Source organism: Squalius cephalus (assembly GCF_949319135.1).
Source record: "Squalius cephalus genome assembly, chromosome: 6".
NCBI classification, from domain to species: domain Eukaryota; kingdom Metazoa; phylum Chordata; class Actinopteri; order Cypriniformes; family Leuciscidae; genus Squalius; species Squalius cephalus.
In genome coordinates this window covers 42,089,956-42,109,125 of record NC_137127.1, presented here as the reverse complement: position 1 = coordinate 42,109,125, position 19,170 = coordinate 42,089,956, and the positions used below count along the sequence as shown (strand labels likewise).

Genomic DNA, 19,170 nt, shown 5'->3' with positions numbered 1-19,170 from the left:
CAAATATTCTCCTGTTTAAGGTCTTTGGGTTTATCAAGGTCTAAGCTAAAAAGCCGCTATCTGTTTTGTTATTCTCTGCGCTCTCCCTCGCCCAGGGACTCCATTTAGAGGTTTCCTGACTGCTTTTATTTGTGCAGCGTAGCCTGGAAAAATACAACCCTGGAGGGATTCTGATCAGACCATGTCAACTTAATACAACTGTAATCCACAAAGAGGAAACGTATTCTCTGACTCGACACATAAGAGTTCCAGAAGAAAATCTGGAACGTGAATATTGCTCCATGCAGATGTTTCAAAGTCTGTCTAAACTATTGAACACATGTCTGCATGTCACATTGTCACATGTCACAAGTGCGATCGCCATACATAACTCTCATACAACTGTATTCATTTAACAGCGTAGTGGTCATTGAGGTTAAATAACACTGTATTATGTAATACTTTAGTTTAGGGTCCAATTCTCACAATTAACTAGTTGCTTATTAGCATGCATATTACTAGGATATTGGCTGTTTGTCCGTACGTACGTATAAAGCACATATTAATGCCTTATTCTGCATGACCATATTCTACATCCCAATACCTAAACTTAACAACTACCTTACTAACTATTAATAAGCAGTAATTAGGTCGTAGTTAGTAGTTAGTTAACAGTGAGAATTGGACCCTAATCTAAAGTGTAACCAATAGGATTTTTCATTTTCTGAAGAAAATGATGATGGTTGGTAGGACTGGGCGATATGGCCAAAAATGTATCAACATTGATTATGCATTTTATACCATTAATGACATAGAAAATGCCTTCCACATGTTTGTTAGACCTCAAGAATGAATGGAAACATAACTTGAATAAGCTACCATTTAATTTAGAGCTCTATATTATTTTTTATTTTTTTTATTATTTTTTTTTTATTATTTAATACAGATGTGTCATCAAAACTAATGTCTAATTAAATTAATCAATAAAATCACAACAAACAACATTATATTTTTATTTAATTGTCAAGTTAAGTGCTGCACAGCAGAACTAGATGGATGAAAAATATATTGGTTGTATGGTATTTGTTCAATTAAAAGGTATACTACTACTAATAATAATAATGATGATAATAATACTAACCTGATCATCTAGATGTAAGCTAAAAAATACTCAAAAGTTTATTATCGATATTGTGGATTTATTTATTTATTTATTAGTATACACATTATATTTGATGGTTATATGTAACTCTTATTCATAATTTAATTTTACAGAAATAACAAAAAATCATGTATTGTTAATTTTCACTTTAAACATAGTTTTAATACATTGCAATACATTACATAGGGCCTACTGTCTGACGGTTGAATATTCACATATGGGACTGGAAGAATTCACGTTTAAAAAAAAAAAATGCATTAGCCGTTGTTGTTGTTATTATTATTATGGGTCTCCCACTGGTCAGACAAAGTAGTTCTGGATTATCTCTGCCCCAAATTAACAACATATCAGAACGCTCTAACACAGAGAACAATGCTTAGAAAGCACCACAGTGAGCCACAGTGTTTCCACTCTTCACAAAGTCAAACTATGACTAAATTGAAGTTGTCTCTGGGCATTAAACAGACAGGAGAAACAATTTCCACTGACAATACATTTAATTAGCCTGCATACCGTGTACATGAGCTCTATGATAAACATTGTTTATATTTTGCTGTTCTACCACAGTTAATAATGCAGTATGTACTGAGCGTCCCTGAGCTCCCTGGGAACAAAGGGACCGGAGTCTGTCAGGGCTGAAGTTTGTTTGCATTTTGCAGGAATCAGCACAGAAGGGCAGCTTGGCAAATCCATGCTAGTAACTTAATCAGTATCGTGGGCTTGTTGACTCTGCAGGTGAAGTGGAGAGGTTAGACCCTGTCAGCAGTAACTTCACTCACTACATGCACCACCGTGCCTACCAATATCTGACTGATGTCAGGCAGGCCAGGAGCAACGGTAAACATGTATTGGTACAAAAAGAAAAAAATGGTTGTGGACAAAGATGTGTTTTTAAGGCAAATAGCCTCACCGTTTCCACAGGTTTGCATCATGGGTGCAATATACAAGAAAAAATATGATAGAGAACAATTCTACCATCTGACTCATGTCCAAACTGTGTTCCAGAATAATTTTCTGGACAATATAAATCTCCAGGCCATGTCTAAAATCCCATGACATACCTTCCTTCCTTCCTTTTACCGGTCCTGGAAAGGTAATACAGTACCTACTGTTCAAAGAGCCGTACGTAGCTGGACAGAATGTTCTAGTACCTTACTGTTACCTCCATTTGTGAACATATTGCAATTCACTACATTATAAATTATCACAGTAACGTTGCACGGCACTTGAACATATACAAACAAAGTCCAAAAATACAACAGAAAGACATCTGGAGCTCAGCTGTGAGAACCAAATCTCTCTCTCCATAGTTTCAAGGTGTAATGCGGGTAATGTTGAATGCTTGATCATTGAAAAGTGAGCTTTTTAAACACTTAAACATTGAACATTTAAACAAGGTTTCTGTGTGATCCAGAGGCATGCATAACAGATCAGCTGATCGCCAAACATAAATGTTTTAATGGATTTTGTGTAGAAACAAACAAAGGTAAAATCACTTTATGTTTTGGAAAAAGTCCATGTGTATCCTTGAGAGCTGGTTCTTACATTTAAAAGTTAAAACAGTAAAACAAGCAAATAATGTGTGAAATACGACAAACAAAAAAGTTTGAAACAGGTACAGTATATTTTATAGCACTAACAGATTGTTCGAATAAGCTGTGCATGAAATGTTTTGGCAAAGCTATATGGGTTTCTAAGAATGAGCTAAATGAGCTCAATTTTTTCATATTTTGCTTAAAATCTTGAACCTTAGAAACAGTGTGTAGCCTATTGAGCTTGGTTTACTGTATGTTTCCAGTCAAAATAATTGAATATATTAAGCAGTTTTTATGGACATCAGTTCCTGTTTGGAAATCCAAACGAAATGTCTTGCCAATGCATGTAGCATCATGAAAGGGCAATTTACGAGGTTGCTAGGGTAGTGAAACAAGAAGTGTACATAGTAAACTGTGAAAATAATGAAAGCAAACAAAGGACATAAAGTGTATGACTGTCTCCCAAATCTCATGCTATGCTTATTCCAACTCGAAATCTGTATATACCCACAAGATCAGACTTTTTTCCATCTGCTTTTGCACGTAGATAGAGCCAGTCAAAAAAGTTTGGTCTTTTAGAAAAGAAAGAGCAATGTTGGGGGACGTTATGTTAAGTAATGTGTTATAACACTGCTTTACTCCCTAAAAAATAACTAATTGCGTCACTTAGTTACTTTTTATAGAAAGTAACGTGTTAATTTACTTTTGTGTAATTTTTTCTCACCTGGGCTGGGCTTGCTTGCTTGTTTTTTTTAATAACAAAAATGTAAACCACTTTTAAAACAATAGTGAAATGAAAATGCAAATTCACGCATGTACATTAGAGGTCAAACAAACCTTTCAGCTGTGCTACCATTGTGGATCGCAGACTAGGACACAGAAGAAAGTTCATCACTCTTACCACAGCAATAATAATAATAAAAAAAGAAACACGAATGTGATGTTTATCTAAAGTCCTTTTTGCTTATTAAATTGGATCATTGCATGTTAGCAGCAAAGACATTGGTTAAAAAAGTGATATTAAATACATAAAGTACATTTGAGTGTTTAACTCTTTCCCCGCCAAAAGTTGCCAGTCACCGCCAGCGTTTTTGACCATTTTCACAAACTTTTAATGGCCCCCAGAATATTTTGTTGTATGAATATTTGAACATGCAATATATCAAAAGAAAGAACAGAGCCTCTGCTTTTAAAAAGGTCCATACCAAAAACGTTAGTGGGGATAAGCAGATGCGCTTTTGTTTACACGACAACGATATACTAAAAAGTTAAACGTTTTTTTACTTTGCGCTGTTCGCGTACAGATGACAACAATGTCAAAACTATCCCGTTCACACGGATTAACGCAAACGACTAAAAACGCTGTATTATGCACTGATGTCACTTTGTAAAGAAAAATTGTGTGCCTACATACTGAACACGTAATATGCATATGCGTAATAATTGTACGAATTCATTTGAATTAGCCACCAATTCGCCAAAATGTAAAACAGTTACAATTGCAATAAGAGTGTGTTGGGCTTTCAGTTTTATGGACAATAACAAAGAAATGAGCAGAATGTCTACATCCACAAGAGAAACAGGGTGTGTTTGAATCTTGTTTAAAGCTATCTTTTATTTTTATGCAATCGTTTTTTGTAACTTTAATAGTGCATAAATGTTTAAAACCAGCAATTAACCCGGCAACAGTTGAATGTGTATCTTGCATGCGTATTTAAGGTCTGGTACTATAAATCATACAGCACTGCCAGGCAGCTGCTTTTGACATAAATACTCAAAATATTGTGTTGAAGAGAGACTTCTTTTATGTTTGTTATTTATATTGTACAGTTTTGTTTCTGCTTGCTAAGTAAAAGGCATAGAAGTAAGAAAAACAAATACTACAGTCTCAAGAGTCTTAACACAAAGGCATACCGACATGTGAAGAACCAGAAAATGTCTCTCTCTCGCATACACACTTACTTAAACCTCTCAAAAACTGACACACTTTAGAGACTTCTTGTTTGAATCCCCAACCTACCCAGAATGCTCTAGCAGAACAGAGGTGTCAGCGGTTCCACAGAGTTTCTGGTTATTGAGTTCTTCTTTCTAAGCTGGCAACTTTTAACAGAATAGTTATGTCCATCTCTTAATGTGATGCTACTGAGCACTGATTGGATGGGCATGGTGGCTCAATTTCATTTCAAAGATGCCAACCAATTAATTCGAGACTTGATCCATTTGTTTGCTCAGCAGCTCATTTACAGAGCTGTAAGTGAGATGCAAATAAACACACAACTAAGAGGTGGTGATCTGATGATAACAATAATGATGGTGCACAAGGCAAACACATACTCAATTAAACCCTTTCAAATCTACATTTATACAAAATTGATAAGCTTCTATGTAAGCTACCAAAGAGATTAAATTGTTCAATTTGAGGGCATATCTCTACTCACAACAAAGCACATATTAAATAGATTTTAATATGTTTGCTTGAGCAAAATCATGCGTTTACTAGGGTTTAGGTTGTGGTTGCCATACAGTATGTGATTGCTAGGGTGTTGTAGACGGTTGCTGGGGCATTTATATGACGTTTCTAGGGTTTGTGATTTCTAGGGTGTATAGTGGGTGTTTAGAGCGTTTTGGGTGTTTGCCAGGATGCTGCTATGTGGTTGCTATAAGATGTAGCGGGTGGTTGTCGGATGATTGTGATGCAGATTCTACAGTTTTCCAGGTGAATGGAAGTGTAATTATATATGGTTGCTATGGTGGTGGGCAGGACGTTTCTACAGTATGTGATTGCTAGGGAATTTATATGCAGTGTTAGGGTGTTATGGGTGGTTGCCAGGGCATTGTCACACAGTTGTTAGGGTATTCCAGGTGGTTTACAAGTTGTTGCTATGTGGTTGCTATAGCATGTAGTGGGTGGTTGCTGGGTCATTATGATGCTGTTGCTACAGTTTTCCAGGTAAATGAAAGGGTAATTATATGTGGTTGCTAAGGTGTAGCTGGTTGTAGCCAGGACGTTTCTACAGTATGTGATTGCTAGGGTGTTGCAGATGGTTGCTAGGGCATTTAAATGCAGTGTTAGGGTGTAGTGGGTGGTTGCCAGGGTATTGCTGGAGTTCCTATGGTGTTGCAGGTGGTTGGCACGGTGTTGATATGCAGTTGCTAGGGTGTGGTGGGTTGCCAGAGCATTGTGATGCAATTTCCAGCACAATGCTATGCGATTGCAAGGGAGTAGTGGGTTGGTGCCAGAACATTGCTATGTGGTTGCAAGGGTGTTGTAGGTAGTTGTCAGGGTATTGCAATGTAGTTTCTAGAGTTTTGCTATGTGATTGCTAGGGTGTAGTGGGTGGTTGCCAGGGCATTTATCTGTCCGTTAGGGTGTAACGGGTGGTTGTGGTATTGATATACAGCTGTTAGGGCATTTTGGGTGGTTGTCAGGGTATTGGTGTGTGGTTGTGAGGGTGTAGCCAGTGGTTGTCAGAATGTTGATATAGGTTGTAGCAGGTGGTTTCCAGGTCATTACAATGCAGTTGCTAGGGTTTCGATGGGAAATAAAAGGGTATTCATGTGGTTCAAATGGTGTTGCAGGTGGTTGCCAGGAAATTGGCATGCAGTCGTTAGGGTATTGTGGGATTTTGATATGATTGCTTGGGCAAAACTTTCTGACCATGCCAAGGCATTGATATGCGGGTTCTAGGGTGTAGCGGGTGGTTGCCAGGGTATTGGTAAATAGTTGTTCGGGCATTTTGGGTGGTTTCAAGGATATTGGTATCTGGTTGCTATGGTGTAGCCAGTGGTTGCCAGGATACTGCGATGTGGTTGCTTTAAGTGGTAGCAGGTCGTTGCCGGGTCATTCTGATGCAGTATCTACAGTTTTGTGGGTGAAAGAAAGGGTATCTTTTATGTGATTACTCTGGAGTTGTGGGTGGTTGCCAGGGCAATGTCATGCAGTTGTTAGGGTATTGCAGGTGGTTTACAGGGCATTGGAATGTTGTTGCTAGGGTGTAGCCAGTGGTAGCTAGGATGCAACTATTTAGTTGCTAGGTTATTGCAGGTGGTGGCCAGGCCATTTATACGTCGTTGCTAGGGTGCTGTAGATGGTTACCAGGGCATTTATATGAAGTTTCTAGTGTGTTGTAGGTGGTTACCAGGGCATTGCTTCACATTTGAATCCTCTAGTTGCAAGTTAAAAAAACAAATCAGCAAGCAATTCACAATATGTATGATCACTGTTAAATGGTGACTTAAGGGGTTTGCTGAAATGCCTAACTCTAAGTATACAGTAATAGTGATGTTCACCATTACAGGCACTACTAGTAAAATATGTTCCTGACTCTACAGGAGAAAGCTGAAACGTATGCTCAGTTTTTGAGTAGGCAAGCTAATTCCTGTCTGTATTTATCAAGCTAGACCAAAGCTTTCCAATGAATGAAAATAACTGACATAAAACATGATATGGCCTGCTGATTAAATCAACTAAATATATGTTTATTGGTTTCATGGTGAGATGCATGTGCAAGCATGTTGCCTAACTATTTATGTACTAAGGATCTGAATACATATTCTAACAAAGCAGATATACTTATAGCAGATTGTTTTTGTGGATAAGTACTACACTGTAAATATTTTACAAAACAAAGAAGTACAGCATGTGCTATACCAATACTGTATGTCTGAAAATATGCTTTATGATTGACATTTAATTGGAAATCTCTGGGGAATACAACAAACTACTAAACCTGTCATGAAGAATGACTGTTCTGATGTGCTTGCAAAGGGCACTAGTTGTTCTCGTTTTACTTTGAATGTCCTGGTTTTGCACGCTGGTTCGCTTTCATGCTTTCAGCTCTATTCGCTTTCTCAGTTCATGAAGGATAAAATCATCTTCATATATATATTTTAAATCTGAGAGAGTAAAAAAAAAAAAAAAATGTTTCTACAGTATCTGTTTAGAATATATGAAAAAAAGAGACTTTTGTTGGAATATTTTGTAGACAATGTTGCTATAAAAAACCTTTCATGTTTGTGAGACTGTGAAGATTTTGTTTGACATTAACTTGTATGAAGACAAAGGACTACTTTTTGTCTTATGGTTGGAGAACAGTGTATTAATTGTAAATATTTGTTTTTAACTTTTTTTTACTGAAACACATTTCATTTTCATTTAAATCAGCATAAATTAAAATCATTACAACAAATACAAGAATTACTTCACAAATGAATTTTTCTTCACTTTTTATAATTATTATATTCTATTTATGTTTGTTTGTTTGTTTGCATTGTGGTAATGATAATCATGGTAAACATTTGGTAAAATAAAGTAGCACAATACAAATGTTTAGGCTGAATAATAGTTTCTTATTTTTTCCTCCTGAATTTGCAGAGAAATATAATGTCCTTGACAGGTTTCATGAGATTCATGCATTTCATTTAGTCACTTCTCCAGTTTCTTTCTTCCACTTGTTTGATAATACAAAACATGCCAGTCAATCAGTTAGTTTTAATGTGGGATCAAATTTGTGTGATTCACTTACAATCTTTAAACATCAGACTGTGTTAATCAACGGAAAGATAAAAATAACAGTCATTTAGGTGAATACTGTGTACTAAATACCGAATGTTTTTTGCAGCGGCATCGGTTATTCAGCAACAAAGTATTTAAGTAATCGGAATTATCAATTGCATATCTTTATAGCTTATGCAGCTTTTCTGGTTTCATTCATCTGTTTTAAGATAAAGTTATATTTGTTTAGAAACAAACTAAATACTGATAGTGGAGTTTTTACACCACTGTGATCTTAGTCATGTTAAGGGTGTTGCCTCAGCAAAGGCATTGTGGTTTTTAGATATTTGAAACTACATGCCCGAGTAATAAGCAAGTTTCATAACATTTTTTTTTTTTCCTACCTGGTACAGTATGGAAATATCTCAATTTGTCTCTACATGAAACATTGCACAGGGAGTTAATATTTCTGCATAATCCATGTAGGCTGAGAATCTGAGTGGACTGTGGATCAAATATGATTCTCTTCAGCTGCATGTTTAAAGTAAAAGTCTCTCTCTCTCTCTCTCTCTCTCTCTCTCTCTCTCTCTCTCTCTCTCTCTCTATATATATATATATATATATATATATATATATATATATTATGCGAGTTAGGTATGACAGCATGTGTACATGGAGAGATGACTATAAACTCACTTCACAGGAAGAAGCAAATAACGCAGAAAGCTATCAGAGAATGACCAGATTTACGGCTTCATAATGTAATTTGACTTCTTGTAATGAAACACTTCTTGGTTTTGCTGCCAAAAAAAAAAAAAAAAAAAAAGTCTGTAAGTGCAAACCTCTAAGCAGAAGCCAGATTAATGTGACTCTTCTTGTCTTAAGTTGAGAAGTGCCTCTGATGATAGTCTGACACAATGATTACAAATTAATAATTACAAAATTGTGTGATATTTGGCACCTTTCATAATAGGGTACTTTTTATCTTTCCCTTTACATTTTCATCAAATGTTCAGTGATGTGTCAACCTCATAATGGTGGAAATATTAAATGAGCTGTTTTTGATTTTGCTTTTATTTTATATGCAACTCTTATTTATCTTTTATTTATTTTTACAACTGCATATTTTAAACATGTCTAAATACAGTTTACGCACATATTTGCATGTGTGGGTAATAACCCTACGTTATGGAGACAAAACGTCCCCAAAAAGATGGCAATATCCGAAATCCTTGTCGGGACATTTTTTGGTCCCTATGAGGAAAACAGCTTATAAATCATACTAAGATGTGTTTTTTTAATTTTATTTTTTTATGTAAATAGACATAGACATTCACTTCTCGCGAGAATCAGCAAGATAATTTTCTTTCTTCTGCCGAAGATTTAGAAGAAGAATATGATGTACATAAATGTATTTACACAGCAAGATGTAAATATCTTGCTGTATCAGTGGAAATTAAATTTGTGAAATTTGTTTATAGTTGATAATATATATATATATATATATATATATATATATATATATATATATATATATATATATATATATATAATCATCGCTAAAAGCAAGACACTTTTGTATTTTAAAATATTTTACTATGTAATGACCTTTAATTTGGAGCAAGAGAAACTGGGGGAGTGGCTTAATTTAGTCAGAGATGTGTCACTTTGCTCACAGCTGATTGGACCAATTTCGGTTTGAAATCTCTTACCCAGAACATAGCCATGGAGCGTAAGTTACTATGACGATGAACACCGATAAAAGCCAACCCACTTTCATGTGCCTAAAACCCAGGGTTGGCACAAACTAAACTGACCATCCACCTAAACTGGCTTCATGGTATAGGAACCAGAATAGATAATAGAGTTCTAGATTTAACCTAAATGAACATGTCTCTCGATAGGGTCTTGTTAGGTGAGGGTTGTTGGTTTTAATATATTATTAGACAATATTATATATTTTTAATCATTTTGTCTTATAACTTTGTCTGATTTTTGTTTGATTATTTGTTTAGTGTTTTTTTCTTACAATGAGTTTGATCATTTTGTTTGATCATTTTGTCTTACAGCAACTTTGTCTGATTATTTGATCTTTTTTTTTTTCCTGGCAATGACTCTAGTCATTTTATCTGATCGTTTGATAATTCTGACTAAAAATAACTTTGTTTAATCATTTTGTTCAATAATTTCTGTCCTAAAATAGCTTTATTATTTGATTTGAACATGTCTGATCATTTGTTTGATTATTTTGTTTTACAATAACTTTGCCTGATCATTTTGTTCTTGCAACAACTTTGATGATTTTGTTTGATCATGTCAATAACTTTGTCTGATCATTTGATTATGTTTTTTTCTTACAATAACTTTGTCTAATCTTTTTATTTGATAATTTCTTTGATAACTTGTTCTAAAAATAACTTTGATAATTGTGTCTGACTGTACAGGTGCTGGTCATAAAATTAGAATATCATCAAAAAGTTGATTTATTTCAAGAATTCAACTTAACAGGTGAAACTAATATATTATATAGACTCATTACATGCAAAGTGAGATATTTCAAGCCTTTATTTGTTATAATTTTGATGATTATGGCTTACAGCTTATGAAACCCACGAAAACAAAATCCCAGAAAATTAGAATATTACATGAAATCACACAGTAATTACACAGTGATACCATGGTCATTGAACCAGGTTTTGGTTATTTTGGCAGTGTGGGCAGGTGCAAATCCTGCTGGAAAATGAAGGAAGCATGAAGTGCTCTGAAAATGTCCTGGTAGACGGCTGCGTTGACTCTGGATTTATTAAAGCACAGTGGACCAAAGTCCTCTTTTCTGATGAGAGCAAATTTTGCATCTCATTTGGAAATCAAGGTCCCAGAGTCTGGAGGAAGAATGGAGAGGCACACAATCCAAGATGCTTGAAGTGCAGTGTGAAGTTTCCACAGTCTGTGTTGGTTTGGGGAGCCATGTCATCGGCTGGTGTTGGTCCACTGTGCTGTCCACTCAACGCAGCCGTCTACCAGGACATTTCCAGAGCACTTCATGCTTCCTTCAGCAGACAAGCTTTATGGAGATGCTGACTTCATTTTCCAGCAGGATTTGCACCTGCCCACACTGCCAAAATAACCAAAACCTGGTTCAATGACCATGGTATCACTGTGTAATTACTGTGTGATTTCATGTAATATTCTAATTTTCTGGGATTTTGTTTTCGTGGGTTTCATAAGCTGTAAGCCATAATCATCAAAATTATAACAAATAAAGGCTTGAAATATCTCACTTTGCATGTAATGAGTCTATATAATATATTAGTTTCACCTGTTAAGTTGAATTCTTGAAATAAATCAACTTTTTGATGATATTCTAATTTTATGACCAGCACCTGTATGTTTTATTTGTTTGATAATGTAGTCTTACAATAACTGAAAAGTCTGTCATATCTTGAGTATCCTGACTCTGAATACATAAAATAAATAATTGTATTATTACATTGACTAAATGATAACTTTTATAAACGTATAACTTTATTGTTTGCTCTGGTGTATTCGTTTATCATTAATACATATATGTATGCGCCTGAAAACGGTCTTATCATAAACTGTCAGCTAAACAAACAGTATAGAGCACAGAGTACAGGATGTGTTCACTGTGTACATATTGTGAACCCGGTTAAACTGAAATCATAAAAGTAAAACACATGCATGCCATTTGGACAATCATGAAAATTCAAAAGCGCTCTAATTTGACCTGTCATTTATATACAAATATTATTATTACATTATTATATTTAATATCTGTATGCTGACTATGATGTGCAGTGAATAACAACTTAAATTTTGGTATGTTCCTCCCAAAAAAACAAACAAACAAACAAAAAAAAAAAAAAAACTTTGAAATGACATGAGGGTGGGTAAATATTTTCTGGATGACCTGTATCTCAAAAATAATATCAAATTCACAGTCTTATGACCCTGGCTTTGCCGTTCATGGGAGAGTTTTCATGTAGCCAAATTCTCTTTCCCTGCACTGCTGAGTGACAGCATGGACGCTCACTCTGGAGGGAATGAGGCTGATTCCGTATCATTTAGGCTTATCACGAGTGAATATGCTTTCAAAGGCCCGTGGGGCTACAAAGAGAGCTTTGAGGAGACGGACAGGGACAGCTGCTCTCCAGGAACCCTGGCAAGCAAGTCTGCACTCTCCTGTTCCCATCTGCGAATGCTCTTTCAGGGGTGGCTCAACTGATCAAGGGCTGAATTTAAAAGCACTGGATGATGGAAAAGTAATTGCCCTCGCTGTGAAAATAGACCATGCATGTTGTATCACTTATTCACAGTGAATAAAGATTTTTTTTATTTTATTTTTTCTGTGATTTCTATGTGAAAAAAGTGAATAATTTGCCTTGCTCAAAAGAACTATCGCTCTGCACAGTAGGGAGTCCTCATCCAGCTGTTGCTACTATTGGGTTTTGGAGCTTACAGCTGCATTTCTATTGAACACAGACAGTTTTTATATTTATATTATACATGAGACAGACGAAAGCTTTTAAAAGCTGTGTCAAATGCAAGAAGCCATTTGTGAAAGATAATGTGAGAAACTAATGTGAGACTAATTTAACTAATGCACACTCATCAGTATTGATACATATGGACAATATAACATATAATATTGTGAAAATCTAAAACAAAAACCTTGCTTGCGATGAACGGCCGATATTGCTGGACTGCCGCAGGTGACCACATTCAATACACACCCCTTTAGCGGCACTCCAACTTAATAATGGAAGACAATAATGGTGAGATTTCTCAAGAAATAATTCAATAATTCCGGCAGGGATTTTTAATCACAATCGTATTCGCAATAAACAAAGAATGGTTTATTCTGCTTATTATTATTAATAAATGTTACTGTTTATTTAAAATGTTTGTATTTTTAAAGGTACACTATGTAACTTTTGGCCCTCTTAAAAAACAAAACTGCATTTTCAGGTTTGGTTGTGCTTCGGTTCTGTATGATTGTGCGGATGAATATGGTTATCCTACTGCTCATAACACATTCACTAGTCTTAAGATATTCAACCAGTTTAGATGGAAAGGATCTCCAGCTGACTAGCTGAAGACATTACTGTAGACACGGTACTTCCATGAAAATAAATTCCAGCATAGCGCTACAACAACCATAATGAAATGACCCTTCACAACAGATAATGTTTTATAATGAACTGTTAGAGAGCTACATATGACCATTTATCTGTTCAATTAAAATACCTTACTCACCTGTTGAGTAATAAAAGCACCATCTTCGCTTTTACAACATTTCAAATCCCTCAGTTCTCGCCGTCTCCGAAAAGCCAAGCCAATGTAGATTCATGGTTTATTACAAGCTCTGTAGGGTTCTCTTTTTGCCAGCAGACTCTCCTCTGTTTGGTGTGTTTCAAACAGGTGATTCCTGGAAGTTGGAGATTTAGTTGCTTCATGTTAATCGTTCTCATACATTGTGATAACTAACCTATGCCACTCCAACACCATATACGTGTTAAAGTAGCAAGAGCAACTTTTCTCTATTTACTATGACGAGACACGCAAAAACATCCAGCTAGGTCTAAAATATAAACACTAATAGGCTTACCATAGCGAATCAGGGTAAGACAAAAACACATTTTGAAGAAGGATTGATGATGTTGATTCATTATGTAAAGAAAAAGTTACATAGTGTACCTCTAATCATGTTGTTTTTGATCCCTTATGTGGTCACTCTAACACACAGTCTCTCGTGGCTTATTGCATTATAATCAATATTTTCCATATGAGTGCATTATCACATGTACATGACAGTTATTATTTTTGCAGTTTTGGTACATAGTTTGTTACTTTTCACATGCCACTTTGTAATTAAGCAAACTAAACTAACCCTGATTCATAATCCCTATTGTTTCAGTATTCATTCTTTGTTTATTCTGTATAGTGCATATTGTTTACAGTGCTCACATTCTGTAAGTTACACAGCAGACGTATATTGACTGGAATGACAATAAACTTGGCTTGTTTTGACTTGTCTAAAAATACTGATGAGATCATGTTAGATGATGTTATGAATTAAGTTAACAGAAAAAAAAAATGTTTATATAAAAATTGTCTACACACACACACACACACACACACACACACACACACACATATATATATATATATATATATATATATATATATATATATATATATTAGGGCTGTCAAAAGATTAATCGCGATTAATCGCATCCAAAATAAAAGTTTGTTTTTAATAATATATGTGTTTACTGTGTAGAATTAAATTTGTATATATAAACACACACACATGCATGTATATATTTAAGAAAAATGTGTTATTTATATATAAAGAAAATTATATTTATATATAATATAAACTATATAAATATATATACAGTATATGTATGCAAATTTTTCTTAAATATATACATGCATGTGTGTGTATTTATATATACAAAATAATTATACACAGTACACACACATATATTATGTAAACACAAACTTTTATTTTGGATGCGATTAATCGCGATTAATCTTTTGACAGCCCTAATATATATATATATATATATATATATATATATATATATATATATATATATATAGACACACATTAAAATGAATTCAAATTACATTCAATACTATGACTATATAACGTGACAATAAAACACAGTTGCATAATTGTGAAGTGTTAAGAGAAGATAACAAATAAAAGCATCTTTGAACATTGAAATCATTTAATGTTTTAAAGCAAATACAGTTTACTTCACTGGGTCAACACATGTGAACAATATATATATTTTTTCGTATCATTACCGACCTCAGCAGACATACATTCACACGGCTGCATGAAGACAAGATCTTTCTTTATGTTTTTTTTTTTTTTTTATGTTTTGTTTGTTTGTTTGTTTTGTTGCAGTTATGTACAAAGTCATTGTAATGCATCAGCCCCACATCTCTATACACACCCCATTAACATATCAAAACCTATCTACCCAAGTCAATGTCAAAGTAGATTTATGGCAATAAGCTATACATCTCCAGCCGCCTGAGCGGTCTAATTTGTTTTCTAGTTCAGTTTGCAGTCAACGTCCAGACTTGAAACTCCACCATTTCAGTTCCCCCCTACATACAGTAAACCCAGCTATAGTTTCCAAGGTACATTATTTACAGTGGAATGTCAGGCTTTGAAGTGGGCAGTTAGAAAGACATGAGAATCTGGAATGAAAAATCTAAAATCTGTATATCTAAATAAAATGAGGAACGTAAAAAAGCAATATTTTGTCTGTAGAACAATATTTTAAAAAATGTTTTATTTCTTAGTACGCCCATGCTATTTTATGTTGCTAGAAGCCTCAACATCAACTTATACTCCAGATAGACTACTCTATTAAAAGAAAAGTAAACAACAAAGCAAAAATGCAGCTAATATGGGTCATGAAAATGAATTTTAGTCAATTGAAATCTCTTATTTTAGATTTAAAGCCAAAATAGCTATTTGGTGGATGGGTAACTTGTGCTTAGCTTTAGAAAAAAAAAAAAAGAAAAAGAAAAAAAGAACCCTTAACTTGACAAAACCCTGGGAGCATGTTGTCAATGAAAGAATGAAAGAGAAATGAAAGTGATATGAACATAACTACCTATAAAATTAACTACTAAATACATTTCTGGAAAGAAAAAAACTTGTGCTTTAGCTGAAGTGATGCCAGTCTCTTTAATGACGGCCATGATTACGCAGCAGGTTTCCAGTTGTGAGCTGGTTAACAAAGTGCTGACAGACCAGCGATGTGCTGCTTTTTGTATTTTGTCATGTCACATGAAGCAGAGACAATATTTCTATTTATGAGGGTTTAAAAAACCTGGTAAAAAATACAGCTTCTATAATACTTGAAGTCCAGGCGATGCGCTCTCCACCACGCTGGCCAACTTGTGTAGATTCATATCTTTATCGTGTCAATGTCGTAAAAAATATACAGTGAGGGCAGACAAGACACAATAACTCTAAAAAATAAAACAATATGTACAGGAATCAGATCTAAATAAAGACAAAACCTTACATCTCACACGTCATAGGCACTGCAATTTGTATAACGCTGCACATTGACCTTACTAAGCTAAAATACAAGGTTTGCTAAGCAACAAATGTACAGTTATTCATCATGTGGTCCGTTTTAGGTCAAATCAAGATGTGCATGGGTCGACCAATAAGGTTTTTATTCATATGTAGCTTAGATGTTAGCATATTTCGGCTTTCCTCGTGGTTTGGACCATAAAGAATCTGCGGCTGCAAGTTCTAGTTTGTTTATTATGTCTATTCTTTTGATAATGGCTTCATCCACCAAAAGGAGTGTGGTACTCTGAGCTTTACTGCAGAAAAGAAAAACCCCATCAGATTCTTTGCCGACCTGCTCATGGCCGATAATTCTTTAGTAAATGGCGTTCATCTGGAGTTTCCTCCATTTACAGGTCCTCCTGGATTGTCTATGATTACAGCGGTTCAGCATCCTAATCTCTCATCTTGTACAGAGTCCCGTTTAAGGCAGGCAAGAGAATTAAATATTTCATGGGCAAGCCATGATAAATTCCACTAACGCGTTTTTATCTGTTGGGTGATATGGATGCAGTTAGGGAGGATATTTGTCTCTAGGAAATACAATCCTTTAGTGGAAAACTGCCACTGAACACCAAATCCTGATTCAAAAAAGTGAGACAAAAGGCTGGACCAAACAAAGAGTGACTAAAAAAAGACACACATGCATTAAAAATGCTTGTACATTTTGCAGCCAAACAGGTATGTCAACGGCCATTTTATTTATTTAAATACATACTAATTTGTAGCCAACAGGTCTGCTCCCTATAGAGGATCAGGAAGGATTTGGAAAGGATTCCTGGCTTCGCCGCAGATCCTGTGGTTTCAAAGATCCAGCGGTACATAACAAGCCTGTCTGTGATGCCCAGTTGCTGCCATGTTTACCTCTGATTTCACTTTGGCTTGAGACTTTTCCGCAATTTCATTCCCATGACCCATGCCTTTACCGCTACCTGCTCTCGGAAAAAAAAAAAGTTCTTCCATCAAAAGGCTCTAAATGGTGGTTGACACAAAAATCCCCTGTGGAACTAAACATTACCGTTGAACCTGTTCATATTTACAAGATCTTGAATTGAACATTTTGACCACTCCACATCACCAACTCTATATAACAAACACCCTGTCTTTATAACAACACCACATTATACAGGATTATCCTTTTGCGTCTTAAGAGTTTCAGAGGAAATGGATTTTGGAAAGCACATCCGAGGTGGATCTATGGATGGAGACTGACTAAGACTGGCATGGAGATTGAGGGGCGGGTGGGTGGGTGGGTGGGTGTAGTATATATGTCTAGGCCCCGTTCTGCATGCTTGACTGCAGTGAGCATATGACTAACGCTGCAGATGTGTTCCTCAGCTCTCAGCATAGCCGGGTCTTAAAATAAATACTGTTTTTGGAGAGCAGTCAGAATCCACATGCTTTTTTTTCCCCCATTGGATTGTATGCTTTCAGGATATGCCACATTTTCGGATCTCGTTTGTTAGTTCTGGACCTACATTTACGGTCCTTTAAGATGTTCCTTTAAGAACTGCCCAATATGATGTTTCCATTAAACGCAATAGTGTTAATGTGACCTTTGCCCTTATAATGACATGTTTGGGCAAGAATAATTATTCTACTATTTAGTTCCACATTTTTAGGTAACCAGCATTCCATATAAAAAGCAAGACTATATAAAAATGAACAAAACTATTCATGTAAAAGCAACGGTAATATGCTAATGAGATTTAAAAAAGACAAACAAATAAAAAAGTAATCGTACATCCAGTGTAAGACTTTCACAACATGATAAGCAATATACCCCTTTCCAAAACAGTTACAGTCTCTTTTTATACATTTAATACATTTATAATAACAACAAAATGAGACAAAAAGGATAATACACTGTAATATTTTCAAGCGACCTGCCTGTCCAGCCTTAATGGATGTCGATTGGCATCGGTCAGTGAGAAAACTTCTTGTTGTTGTAGCAGGTTCATCTAAAAGCATGTGGATGTGCAATGGATGATGACGTGTTGATGCCGCAAGCTATTTTTCTACAGCTGTTTTTGATGGACTCTGATGGGGGCGGAGGTTACTGGGTCAGGGGTGGGATGTGCAGATAAGGATAAACACATTGAGGGAGGGTTCTAGTGATGGAGGTGGGTGTGGTCGGATGCAGGAGAGGGCAAAAGGTCGTTGATCTTTTTTCCTTGACGTTGCATGCCACTCTACACGTACCACTCTTTCTTTGAAATAACAGAGCCGTCGGTTTGGGAGACCATGTCGTCGGCGATCTCGGGCTCGGGGTCGTACTGGAAGGCGAGGGTCCGTTCGTCGTAATCACGACTTTCGCCTTCATCTACGGTGAAATAGGGTCTCTTCAAATCCTCAGAGTTGCCGTCGAAATCTCGATCGCCGCCCTCGAAACCGCCGGGCCCGCTAATTTGAGCAGGCTTCTTTTCATCGTCCGAGTCGTCGGGGTACTGCAGGTTCTTGGGCATCGGAGGATGGGCGGGCATGCCACCGGCCTTGCTGTATCCATTCCCGAACACGTGTTTTTTGGTGCTGTAGTCACCCTTAAAGGTGCGCTGGCGACGCCGCAGGAAGAAGACGAGCAGCGCGATGGCAGCCGCCAGCAGGGCCACCCCACCAACCGCACCGCCGATGGCAATGCCGGAACTATGCTGCTCCAATGGGATCTCACGGCCTTCGCTAGTCGGGAAGTTAGGGAATTCTGGGTAGGAAAACACAGATGGAAGGGGAGAGTGCGTCAGTGCTCAGGTGGGAAGGAAGTGCATTTGTGCAGGTGCTCATTTTTGATGAGGAAAGGAATAAAGGGGTAGGAGAAACAAAAGGGAAGACAGGAAGGAGCCCCCGCCCCATAACCACCAACCCACCCACT

General features: G+C 36.1%; 1 protein-coding gene across 6 annotated transcripts in view; it reads right to left on the bottom strand.

Moving 5' to 3' along the window:
• Positions 1-19,170, bottom strand: part of nectin1b (nectin cell adhesion molecule 1b) — a 246,888-nt gene that overhangs the window by 116,415 nt on the left and 111,303 nt on the right. Inside the window, exon 6 of one of the 6 annotated variants that reach the window (XM_079874413.1) lies at positions 15,061-19,002. The exons of the other annotated variants lie outside the window; for them this stretch is intronic. Within the exon in view, the coding sequence (XP_079730539.1) occupies positions 18,497-19,002 (506 nt within the window). The 3' untranslated portion in view covers positions 15,061-18,496. Of the gene's footprint in view, positions 1-15,060; positions 19,003-19,170 lie in introns of those variants that run through there. 6 annotated transcript variants of the gene reach the window in all.